The following is a 12,867-nucleotide window of genomic DNA, read 5'->3' on the forward strand; positions in this document are numbered from 1 at the left end:
GTAGGTCCCCAGCCACCAAACCATGACAGATGGTTGGGCTATGCAGATAACCTTGGGGCAATACTTGTCTTCCTTCCCACATGAAGGTGAGCTGATCTTGGCTATCAGCCGAGATTGGAATGGACAAAAAAGCATTTGCAAGGTCCAATACATAATGATAAGTCCCCAGCTGAGTCGTCGGCTGACCCATCAAGTCATGAACTGAAGGCACAGTTGCATGCAAAGGAGGCACTACTTTGTTCAGTTCTCGATAATCTACAGTCATTCTCCAGGTGCCATCAGGCTTTTTCACTGGCCATTCCAGAGCATTAAATGAGCTCTGAGCTGGACAAATATTGCCAACTTTGTCTAATTCCAGTATAGTAGCACTTATCTCTGCATGTCCTCCTGGTAGGTGAAACTGCTTTATATTAACTACATGTCTAGGCTTGGGTAACACCTGTGGGTCATGTTTAGCATATCCTTGTAACACAGACTTTACTGTCCATATTTGCAGCCAAAACTCTCCAACTGTTGTATGCAGGTGCAAACCATAAAGTACATCCGTACCCAAGATGTATTCAGCTATGGGGATATATATACAGTATATACACGAGGAGGTAATCTTCCTATGCCCAATGGCAATGACACAGCTTTGACCTCAGTAGTATGTCCTCCATAGCTATCTATATGAACTGTGGCCCCTGGAAACTTATCTGGATTGCCATATATCAGGCTACATTCTGCACCCGTATCCACCAATGCCAAAACACGCTGTACATTTGTCCTTGACCAATATATTGCCAATTCAACATGAGGCCTCTGGTCCTCGCCTGCCCCCAAAAGATGAGTACCTTGGTCTGCTTCCTAATCAGAATGGAACCGTTCATCTGCCTCCTCGGGAGCAACCAAAAAGTCCTTTAAACCCACTGAGCGTACCTTGCTACCAGTTTCCCAATGTTTGGTGAAACGCTGTTCAGGGTGCAATTGCTGCCACAAGGCAAACAGAACTGCATTTGGCTGCTGGTCAATTTTCTTTTTATCAACCCCTGCTGCAAGCAAGTCAAGCCACATCTGCTTACAGCTAGTCTTGCTTGGTCCCTTTGGGATAAAATCCTGAGTATTTCTTGGGGGTTTGGTCTTAGCCACCTTTCAGACCCGTTTTGCTTGTCTTCTATCCTCTACTTCACCCAGGCTGGGTATCATGGTCGTTACCTCATGTATAGGACAACCAATGTATGGGGCCAGTATGGCCATCAGTGACCCAAAGGATGTGGACGGGGCATTCTGCAGCACTATATCTCTCATGCTGCCTGTAAAGTTTTCATCATCTTGGCCACAAGTGTTCACATTAAACATGGACTGCTGTATCCCCAGCTCTCGAATGATTTGGACCAGCTCAGCATACGTTTGCCATTTACTAGCAATCTTGTGCAGTTCTCCAGCATTTGCCCACATGGTTCGGGGAGCTGCATTCACCCATCAAGGAGTGATTACCTCGCCTGGGTGCATATCTATGGCTATTCTGCAGCCACTGGCTCAGGGACGGGTGCATGGTGATGGAGGCCAATTTCTCCACCTCCTTACCAGAGCACATCACACTATCCAGCCCTAGGTCCCATAACTGCAGCAGCCAAGCAGCCAGGGTCTCCTCATGTTTCTGCCTGAACTGTCTCCCCAAGTCAACGAGTTCAGCCTGGGTATACAGGATATAGATAGTGAACTGGGTCACCTGTGGATCATCCACCGGTTGTCTGTCCGGTCCCATAGGCTGCTCATGCCTCAATTTCTCTTGCACTATAGGCTGTGCCTGGAGATGCATGGGTTCCCCCAACTCACCATTGGGCTGGTCATCTTCCTTAGTGTGAGGGGCAGGAATGGCCAGTTGCTGCATGTCATCCTCCAGGACATCTATCCGTGCTTCCGACTCTGCTTTCTGCCTTGAATCTGCCCGTATCTGCACATCATCTGCCAACAACTCTGCTTTCTGCCTCAGCTCTCAATCAATTTGCAGCAGAGTGTGCAAAAGCCAGGCTCTAGTCAGCAGAAAAGTAGCCACCAGGCACCACACACTCAAAGACAGCCACATTTCTTCCCCCTCCCAAGGGGTTTTCTGCCATAGTACCTGTTCTATGCTGCCTTGCAGTACAGTGTGCAGCAACCAGGTCCCCGTCAACAGAAAGGTGGCCATAGGGCACAGCATATTCACAAATAGCCACATTTCCTCCTTCTTCCAAGGGCTTTTGGCTCCTGTATCTGCTCAGAGTCCTGTCGCAGGCTACGCCAAATATGGCATAATCCTGCCCAACTACGCCAATTTGTCTGGCTACTGAGAGGCTAGGGCTAAGGCTGATGTCACGTATCCTGCTCACAGCAACTGGGTCACAAACCCTTTACACGCCAGGCTGAGTCACCAGACCCCTTCACGCAGGTGTACAAGCTAGATAACCGGCTACACGGTCCTTGGAAGCTGCAGATCTGGAAAAACATGGCCGTGCAGGGTGGGCGCCTGAGGCAGTAAACACCAGCCAAAGCTGCACCACCTTGCAGGTGCACTTATTCCACCCACAAACACAATGCTTACTGAACCACCCTGAACCAGCTCCGGGGTGAGGGGAGCCTGACCACATTGTTCCATTTTCCCAACACATGGTCATGGCCACCCTTAGCTAGAAGGGAGACCAGGAAGGTGAGTACTTAGCAAAGGGACAACATTGCCAGGATTGCCACAGAACCCACCATGATTCATCCTCTGGGCTGGCAACATTGCTGCCCGCACAAAATCAGAGTTCTGTTAAAAGAAAGAAAGGGCAGGGGCTATTTGGAGGGGTAGTCAAAGTGCTTGTCACAGATGGCAGGCAGTATGAGATGCATCAAGCCTTCTGTGATCAAATATGTTTGGGAAATGCTTCCTACTCTTTCCTCTCTTGGACATTTAAAATGCACATTAACTCCAAGAAGTCCTGTAATAAAGAAACCTGCTTAACTTGGTTATCCCAGTATTTAGATTTTCACAGAATTCTTTTTGACGTAGAACTTCTATTCACAAGGATGAATGAATACACTTTGGAAAATGCTGTTATAAAGTTTTCTTTTTTTGGTGCTGTCTTAGTTCAGGTTGCTATCACAAAGTACCATGGACCGGGTGGCTTATAAACAATAGAATTTTGTTTCCCACAGTTCTGGAGGCTGAAAGTCTGAGATCATGGTGCCAGCACAATTGGGTTCTGGAGAGGGACCTCTTCCAGGTTGCACACTTGCCCACTTCTTGTGTCTTCACATGGCAGAAAGAGTGAGCTAGTTCTTTGGCCACTTCTTATAAGGACACTAATTCCATGTATGAGGGCTCCACCCTCATGACCTAATTACTTCCCAAAGACCCCACCTCCAAACACCATTGCATTAGGAATTAGACTTCAACATATGAATTCTGGGGGGACACAAGCATTCAGTCCATAACAGGTGTGCTTAAAAAAAATCCGAGACTATTCTGCAGTGGTATATGAAGCATGCTTGTCTCTGAAGTTAGTTGTATTCATTTATTCGTTCAACAAACATCTACTGAGTGACACCGTGTGCTTGACACAGTGATGGATATCAGATAGTCTAAGATGAGCAATATGCGGCCCCAGCCCTTGAGGTGATCTGAGTCAGGATAGGAGAAGTGAGAGCAGACAGAGTGTGGGCAAAGAGCTGGGATCCTGGTGGAGTGCAGGGTGGAGCAATATCTGGTTAGAAGAACTGCGAGGTGACCAGTCTTGAAGATAGGGATTTGCTAGATCGGTTTGATTTTTGTTAGAACTAAGAACTTCAAAGTGAATGTAACTTGGAACTCTAGGTGGGAAGTCAAATTTATCAGGTTAAATACTTTGTAATTCTTTAAGTAGAATATTTGGATGATAGGCGAGCTGGTAGATTCTGCATTCCTGGGCTCTTTCAATAGGACGGGCAGGAAGCCTTTGCCTATTTCCTCTCAGGTCCATTCCCCGCCCTTCCTGTGCTCTGCTCTGTGTTGCAGGGAACTACATTTCCCAAGTTCCCTCGCCAACTGGCTTGTGGTATGTTTGACCAAAAGGAGTGCTATGGACTGCATGTTTGTGTCATTCCAAAATTCATATGTTGCATCCTAATTCTCAATCTGATAGTATTTGGAGATGGGGCCTTTGGGGAGGTGATTAGGTCATGAGAGTGGATTAGCGCCCTTATAAGAAGAGACAGAAGAAATGTCCCTCGTCCATGTGAGAATACAGCGAGAAGGTGTACGTGTGCAAGCCAGGAGAGGGTCCTCACCAGACACTTGATCTGCCAGTGTCTTGATCTAGACTTCCTAGCCTCCAGAACTGTGAGAAATACATGCTTGTGGTTTAAGCCACCCACTCTATGGTATTTTTGTTACAGGAGCCTGAACAGACTAAGACGGGAGACACTGGCAGAAGACTTGAGGAGGAGGGAAGAGGCTGTGGTTTTCCTTCTTGCTGTGTCCTCCTCAGACGTGTCTCCTCCATGGCCCCAGCTTCCACTCAGTAGATCCTGCCTCCATGGTCCCAGCTCTGCTGGTCAGCGCCACCATGGTCTGGCTTCCATCAGAGGGCCCTGGCTTGAGGCGCTGGTGACCCCGCCTTCCTTCTTTGTCCCTTCAACCTGCTGTCACTAATTTCCAGAGTGTCTCACATCCTGTTATTCTAGGCCCTTCATCCTGTGTAAACAATTTCCTGTATACATTACTTTGGTTAAAATAACTAGGTAGGTTTTTGTTTTCCTGACTAAATTTTGAGTGACACAAAGCCCAGATACACTTAATTGATTTGAGATTATTGTCTAAGAATACTCGCTTTCACTGGTCAGTGTAACTGAGAGTGATTGTTTTTGCTGGTCAGGATAACTCTGAGATCATTCTTCCCTTTTCATTCAAAAAAAGAGAGTTGATACAATAGTCCTAATCTTGATAAAACCCCTTACTGACTTGGCTTCTGTTGCTTGGTTGGCTGAAGTGACTTTTTCCTCCCTTTGCATCAATGTTTGTTTGTTTTCTAAAGCTAAGATGCAAGCAAACCAAAGAGGACTTGACTGAGAAGCTCTAACATGAGGACTGTATTGGCTTATGCCATTTTTTGGAGAAAAGTAAAGGTGAATTCACTGAGAAAAGGAAGAATCATTTATTTGACCTTTACAACAGAGTATTTTTGTCACCTTAGAGGGGTGGCACAAAATAAGTTTTCAGTAAAGTATATATGCAGGAATTAATGCCCAATTACAGGTACAAGGTACGTGGGAGTTTAGGGGAGGCAGAAACTAAGCAAAATAAACAAAAGCCTGAGGGACAATAAACAAAAGCCTTCCACCACACCCTGTGGCAACCTGCTGGTTCTCCAGAGTCGTACTTTCTCTGCTTTCCATTATCTAATTAGATTTCACTGGCTAATTAGGTCCAAAAGGAAGAGAATGAACATAACTCCCTCCCTTTAGTTAGATGATGGTGATTAGTATAATATGGTAATTATTATTGGCAACACCCAATATAAAGAGTGCTTGGTTTGCTGTCTTGAACCTGGTCTGTTTGATCCTAATCTATTTTCTTAAATTCTATATTATCTAGATTCTTATATTACTAACAAATTATTGAAAAATACATTTTAAAAATCAGTGCACAATAAGAAGGCATTGGGAATGTATTAGCTACAAATTTAGCATGGCAACTTGAAAAACACTTTTGGGTTGGTTTTCTCAGTCAGTGTTTCTCAAGCACTTATTGTGTAAAACACTCCCTATAGGGAGCTGAGTTAGAAGACAGAGAAATAAGGCTAATGGTCTCTGTGAAAGGCAACTGGCCCTATCTCAAACAGTGAGTTGAACGTGCACATAACACTGATGGAGGCTGAATATGAACTAGCTTTGAAGAGAAGATAGAGGATCCTTCCATAGGGGCTCATGCATGTTTACCTGGTGGAGACAGGGTTTAGTATCCAACAGATGCCTGGATTTAAACCTCTGTTTTGCCTCTTTCTGCGGTATGGTCTGGAATAAGTTTCTCTACCTCTTTGAGGCAGCATTCTCATGTATAAAAAGGAGATAGTGATGCGACCTCATAGAAGAACTGTGAAAGGCCTAACATCATTTCTGGTACATGTATATGTTCAATCAATTTTAATTCTTCAATATGTGATTATGCAGGGTAAGGTCAGTATATAGAACCCCAAACAAACACATACAAATAGCCCTTAAGCTTTCAGATTGGGCAATCATCACTTTCCTGTTAGGTCCCCCCTTTCCCCCACTCTCCGTATGGTTTTATGGTTATCTGGCAAATGTACAAAAGGAAACCACTTGTAGTTGCCACCATAAAATACCCAGAAATCAACATTGAGGAAAACCAACACTTCTAAGAAAAAGCATAGATACAAAGTTCAAAAAAAATTTAAAAAAAGAAAGCTCTGTGATCGGTCAGTTGTCCATCCTGAAGTCGTAAAGGGATTCTGTGATTATTTGGTGAACTGACAAAGTTGCTGTGAAATCATAAAGTCCCTGAAATGCCTCTGAATGGTGAGGTTGCTGAGGACAGGAAAGAGAGCAGCTACAAGGGGTGGAGGATGGGTGGGGGTGGGAGTGGAGAGCTCCCTGAGCCCAGGGAGTCCTGTAGGCGAGGCCAGGAGGGAACACACAGGACCCAGTTCTCCTGTGCATTGGTCTGGATGAGCATCTACCGTCCAGTCTCCAAATGCCTGGAGTGACTCTGAGCTTGAGGCCCAGCAGTCTCATCCTAACAGCTTCCTGTCTCCTGTTTTTCTACCATTGACCATTGCGTCAGGATGCTCTTCAGTTTATCTAGTAATTTTCTAGAAGAGATTTTCTAAGGTAACCAATTCATTGGACATGCAAAATGTAAGGCCTTATGACTTGTTAAAATTTGTTAAGCTTGTTTTAAAATGGTTAGTGCCTTTTATTGTAGAAAGCATTTTCTCTCAATCTTGTAAAACAGTGTACATGCTCTGGCAAGACAGTCACATGATGGAAGTGGAAACAGGGCGAGATACAATGACATTTGATGAGTTGTAAGAGGAGCCAGTGTCTGACGTGAGAGAGAAAGGGGAGGGAGGGCAGCAATTTCAGTTACCCAAGGGCCAGATTCTGAAGCAGTTGCACCTCTAGAGACTGAATTTTCACACATGGTGGTACGGGCCCTTTTCATGTATGGGGAGGCTTGGGATTCTGCTCAGTGTGAAACAGTATGAAGAATTAAAACAAGTTGTAGATCAAATAGAAAAAGCATCCCAGTTGGAGGGGAGGGCACTGTTTGAGGGCTGTCTCTACCACCAACTATATGACCTATGACTTTTTTAAACTTAGGTTTTGTATTAGTTCATTTCTCTTGCTTATAACTGAATACCTGAAACTGGGTAATTTATAAAGAAATGAAATTTATTTCCTACAGTTTTGGAGGCTGGGAAGTTAGTGCTACAGGGAAAACATCTGGTGAGGGCCTTCTTCTGGGTGGCAATACAGGGCGTCACGTGGCTAGGAATGGCCTGAGCAAGAGAGAGTTAACCTTCTCACTTGCTCTCCTTATAAAGCCATCAGAGCCATGCCCATTACTCTGTAAATGGATCAATCCATTGATGAGGGCACAGTCCTCACAATCTAATCATGTTTTTTCTTTTTTTAATTTTTTAATTTTTTTTTCCTAATATCCTCGTAAAGGCCCACCTTTCAAATACCATAATTGGATTTTCCACTCTTTTACTACTATTACAATGGGGGTGAAGCTTCAATGAGTTTTGGGGGGACATTTAATCCACAGCAAGTTTCCTCATTTAAATAATGGTCCTAATATAATTCTATAGGTTGTTTTGCCACTGTTAAAATGCTTCACAAATATTTGGGCATCTACCTGTATATATTTATATTCCAATGATATTATGACATTGAAATTTTGTGTAAACTATGGTACATCTAAACCAGTATATTTATAGAGGGGGAAATCCCTTGCTCCAGTGGCAAACATACTGATTTGAGGGTTAGAGAGCTCGTTTTATTTCTCCTATTTTCCATCCAATTTGGAGAGCTTATAATCAGACTTTTAAAAAGAGGTGAATCTTCCACTGGGAGAAGGGATGCTGGAAGCTGCATATTCATTGAGTTGTGTTTTTGTTGCATCTCAGAAGTTAAGATCCTACTGTATGGCATTTCACTAGATTTCTGCTTGTTAGTTGTTGCAGTGTTGACATGCCCCTCATTGCAGGAGGTGAGGTTGATAGACACCTAGGTTTCTTTTCCATGTGCCACTTCCTGTATATTTACTTCCACCACAGCAGGGGCCATGGTGCTGGGGCAGCTGACATCTTTGAAGAGGGAGCTGAGGTGGAACTTAATGCTTACACAGCTGTGTCTTGTGATGGTTTTCTATTTGGGAATGAAGTGCTGCTGGAAATATTTTATGATATCAACCTTGCGCAATCAACAGCCTTAAAAATGTGCAGAAATTGTTCATGGTTCGAGCTTCTGGGTCCTATCATCTGAGGGAATCAGCTAGTAAGAGCTTTTTACCAGAACATGCATCCAAGAGAAGCTCAGCCTGTCTCCTGAGATGGTGATTGCTTAGTGTGTGTGTTTCTCTCTTTGTCTCCCCCCCCCCCGCCTTTTTGTATTTCTTATGTTTCTTTGTTCTGTCTTTCTCTTCTCATTCTTCTGTCTTCGTTTTTCATTCTCTAGGTTTGTTCTCTCCCTTTTACATCTTACTTTCCTTCCTTCTTTCCCATCTTTCCCATCCTCACTCTGTCCTGTTCTCACTTTTGGGGGTAAAGGGTCTGACTGATAAAGTTGGCTGATCCTTTCCTCAGATTACATTTCATGGGTTTTCCTGGCTTTTCTTGACTCTGGTGTGAATCCTTCCAACCAAGATGGGAGAATGTATTCCTCTCAGGGATCAATGAGTATGGATTTTTAACGACTGCTTTTTTGAGATTATCTGACTATGGAAGGGGTACTCACTGGGCCTCTGAAGACCTTTAAGTCATCATCTTCCACAAAACCAGAAGTAAGCAGCTTTCACCAGGAGCTCTGCTAAGCATTTATCTTAACCCGTGGACATATTCTTCCTCTTTGGTGATGAAGGTTATTGTCTTTCTGATTATAGATTGAGGAAACTCGGCTGAACATTGACAAGATCTCAGAGCATGTGGAGGAGGCTAAGAAACTCTACAGTATTATTCTCTCTGCACCAATTCCAGATCCAAGTGAGTGTTTACTAAGAGCTGAGTCACCCATCGATGACCCTTTGCACTGGGGCTGAGCCAGTTGTGTTTTCCTCTTCCTGGTGAGCAGCAGGGACTGTACACATTCCATTGCACTAATGTATACCTCATAGCATTTCCTGCCTCCTTCACTCTACTGAGCTCCCACTGCCCAGTCACAGTCAGCTCTTCGCATGGTCCCACTTGAACCACTGAGCCAAACTTTCCTCTATTCCCAGCCAGTTGCTCCCGTGCCTGGCAGTGACTCTTATGCTTCTCTCATGCCCTGTGCTCTGTCCCATCTCTGAACCTTTGCTTGTACCATTTCCCCTGCCTGAAATGCTTTTCCCAAATCCTATCAGATCAAGGTCATTTTTATTTTTTTCCTGTGATGTGTTCCAAGATGGTTCAAGTTCACAGGAATCCCTTCTGTCCCTAAACTCCCATTTTTTACAGCAGTAGTTTTTACTACTGAGGCAAACTCTTTCCCCCTAATTGTTCCATATTTTTAGGGTACGGTTTAGGGCTATATTTTTGGTTTCTTAAGAATAGGGAACTAGCTGATTTTGCCATTCCACTCTTTACTTTTCTCCATGGCTCTCTACTACTTAAGGATTAAAGTAGGAACATTTTAGCAGAACATATGGGGATGATCTTGGTCACATGCCTTCTTCTCCACCCATGTCTCCTGCCTTCTCCCCTTGCTGCTTATACTTTAGCCAGACGAAACTCTGGCTTTTCCCCAAATTCTTCTTGTTGCCTCATACCTTTTACATATTGTTTCTTCTCCCTGAGCTGTTAGTCTCCTTCCCTACCTGGTTAACGCTTAGTTCTTCTTTGAGGCTCAGTCTATCTCTGGTTTTAGAAGCTTTTCCAGATCCTTCCAGGCTGTGCTTGGGGGCCTTTTGTAACCTCCCTGTGCACATCATGACCAGAACTTGTACTGCACTCCACACTGTATATTAGAACTGCTGATTTATGTCCCCCATTAGACTCTGAACACCTTGAAGGCAGAATCTGTATCTTCTCTCTGATTCCTAAGTTTCTAGCTCATTTCCAAGCTGGTGGTAGGTGCTGGAGGATGCTTTTTGAATAGATGGTTGTAGCTGATACTTATTTTGCTCTGTATATGTATGAGCAGTAGAACAGCTTTGGGCATGCAGTTGGTATATCATAAACTTCATTCTAAGTTGATGAACCTTGCTTGAAATCTCTTTTCCTCAGAAGTCCCACAGAACCCTCTTCTACCTTCTAAGCTGAAGTGAGATTTTTTTCCTCTAAAAGCAAGTTTCTCAACATTTTGCATGGGGGAGAATTACTTGGGAAGTCTTGTTAAAAAGGCAGATTCTAGGGCTCCAACCCTGGGTGTTTTTATTCTCTAGGTCTGGGATGCAGTGTCTGGAAAATGCCTTTTAAAAATAAGCTCTTTGAGATTCTAATGACAGGTTCTGGGGAGCGCATTGGAATAAATACTGCTTTGGCCATTGGGTGCTTGAGTAAGCTCCTCCTCTGTTGATTGTTGTAGCTCACAAAGCAGTTAGTGTTCTCTTTTCTGACTGATTCTACCTGTCTTTGTTTACCCAGAAACCAAGGAAGACCTAGAGCAGCTCACGACTGAGATCAAGAAAAGGGCCAACAATGTCCGGAACAAACTGAAGAGTAAGAATGGAGCAAGCCAGTCCCCACCACCATCTGTCTCACCCCCCTCAGGGTCCAAATCTTCTGAACTGAAACTCATCTGGATGAAAGTGACACCACTTGTTCCATCTTTGCTTGTGGTTTGGGCACTGTCCCTGGAATGACCTATTGTAGCTCCAGAAATCTACCTTTTCTTGAATCCTGACTATAGTGCAAGAGTCCAGAATTGAAGTTAGGCAATGAGAATTAAAATGTACTTTCAGCTACTGAATGATTTTGTGACTTGGTCCCTCAACTTTTCTCTTACTTGTTCTCTTTTTCCAGTACCTACATACATAAGAATAGTAATTTTAGAGATACATAGATGCAAGTTATATTATTCAGTCTACAGACGTTGCTAGGTGGGCTAGGTATATCACCCTCCTGTTGCATTCCCCCACCCAACACATACACACTTCAGAGCGTGGTTCATCATTCACTTCTCCTGGGGGCCCAAAAGGTTTATGTAGTTCCATGGCTTGTTTGCATTCTTGCCTGGTGTATTTGGTGAATGCATGCTGTTGGTCAGAGACTAGAAGCAGCATTGTTCAACCCAACTTATCATTTCTTCCCAAAAAACAAATTGCAATGCCTGTTTTCATTCGGATGGAGGGAGATTATTAGTTGCAGCATCCACTAATCATAGTAATAGTGTGCTTGCCACTGTGCTAAGCACTTCATTTAATCCTCACATCAGTATTGTGAAAGAGGTACTGTTATTTATTCTGTTTTACAGATGAGAGAACAGGAACATTAAGAGAGGTTAAGTGGCTTTCCCAAAGTCATACACCTAGGAAGTGGCAGGGCAAGGGTTTGAGCCAAGACCCACGTAGTCAACCATTATGCTGAGATCTAGTAACAGTCTAGGCTGTGGAATGCACGTCCGGTGGCTGCCCTGTGAGATGATCCTCTGAGATTGCACCCACCTGTTGTTAACATCTCCAGGGGCTGGGTGTGTGGGGATAAGTGAGAAAGTTTGTACTGGACAGTGTGTTACGTGGAAGGAAGAGCAGATGTGTTGCAAAAATAACCTTCCTCTCCTCTCCAGGCATGGAGAGGCATATTGAAGAAGATGACGTCCGGTCTTCCGCAGACCTTCGGATTCGAAAATCCCAGGTAACACTTCCCCTGGTCTGATGATCATCTAGTTCAGTCTTTTAACTTTTTTTTTCTTAGCTGTAGAGTCTATTTTTTTCTAATTTTTATTTTTTAAATAATATTCTTATTTGGAACTCAGTTTGAAGAACTGATAAAGGGGAACCATCCAGGTTGAAGTAAGGGTCAAGTCCAGCCCTTTGGTAAAAGGCGAAAGATTTATGCGATCTGAAGAGAAACCAGAGTATAAGTCCAGCCCTTTGGGCTCCTCTTTCATACTTCCTTTCTCTAATAGAAGACATAATCAAATGCATGGTGCTCTCAGCATTGAAAGATCTCAGGAAGAAGTTGGGGGAGCCAGAGGAGCCTGGGCCTTGGATGGTCAAGAGTACCAACATGGACAGGCTCAGGAAGCACAGTTTCTCCTCTCAAAGAGGCATGGGGGCAGAAGTGGGGCATGTGTGCATGTTTGTATGTGTGCGTGTGTGTGTGTGCGCGTGCATGTTTGTGTGTGTGTGCGTGTGTGTGTGCGTGCGTGCGTGTGTGTGTGTGTGTGTGTGTGTGTGTGGTAAGCAGTGGTGGTGGTGATAGTGATGGTGGGGTGGGAGTGAAGTGTTGCTTTGCATTGCTTCGCCCCCCACGGATTTGTTACCCCACTTCCCCTGGGTGACAGAGATGAAAGGATTACTCAAAGTCCATCTCTTCTGAGCAGTGAGAGGCCCCAAAGTGGTTAATCTCCCTTTGGGAATGCTCAAATAAGAGCCATCCCTTTCTTGGGAAATTAATGCCGAATTGGGGTTCTCTTCCTGCATTTATTTTCCAGACCAGGAAGTTACAGGAAGAGAACAAAGGTGGGGTTATAGTTTAACAATATAGGCTGGTAACTTTC

The 12,867-nt window shown here is 44.1% G+C and overlaps 1 protein-coding gene across 4 annotated transcripts in view; it reads left to right on the plus strand.

The window, feature by feature from the left end:
- The window catches only part of STX3 (syntaxin 3), a 54,708-nt gene that overhangs the window by 29,125 nt on the left and 12,716 nt on the right, over window positions 1-12,867 (plus strand). For all 4 annotated transcript variants that reach the window (XR_010023437.1, XM_063095929.1, XM_063095928.1 and 1 more), the window contains exons 3-5: window positions 9,110-9,209; window positions 10,791-10,865; window positions 11,932-11,999. Coding sequence is in view for 3 of the 4 variants with exons in the window: in XM_063095929.1 (XP_062951999.1) it covers window positions 9,110-9,209; window positions 10,791-10,865; window positions 11,932-11,999 (243 nt within the window). In the remaining variant the exon portion in view is untranslated. The remainder of the gene's footprint in view (window positions 1-9,109; window positions 9,210-10,790; window positions 10,866-11,931; window positions 12,000-12,867) is intronic.

The sequence above is a fragment of the Cynocephalus volans genome, chromosome 4, assembly GCF_027409185.1.
Source record: "Cynocephalus volans isolate mCynVol1 chromosome 4, mCynVol1.pri, whole genome shotgun sequence".
Lineage (NCBI taxonomy): Eukaryota > Metazoa > Chordata > Mammalia > Dermoptera > Cynocephalidae > Cynocephalus > Cynocephalus volans.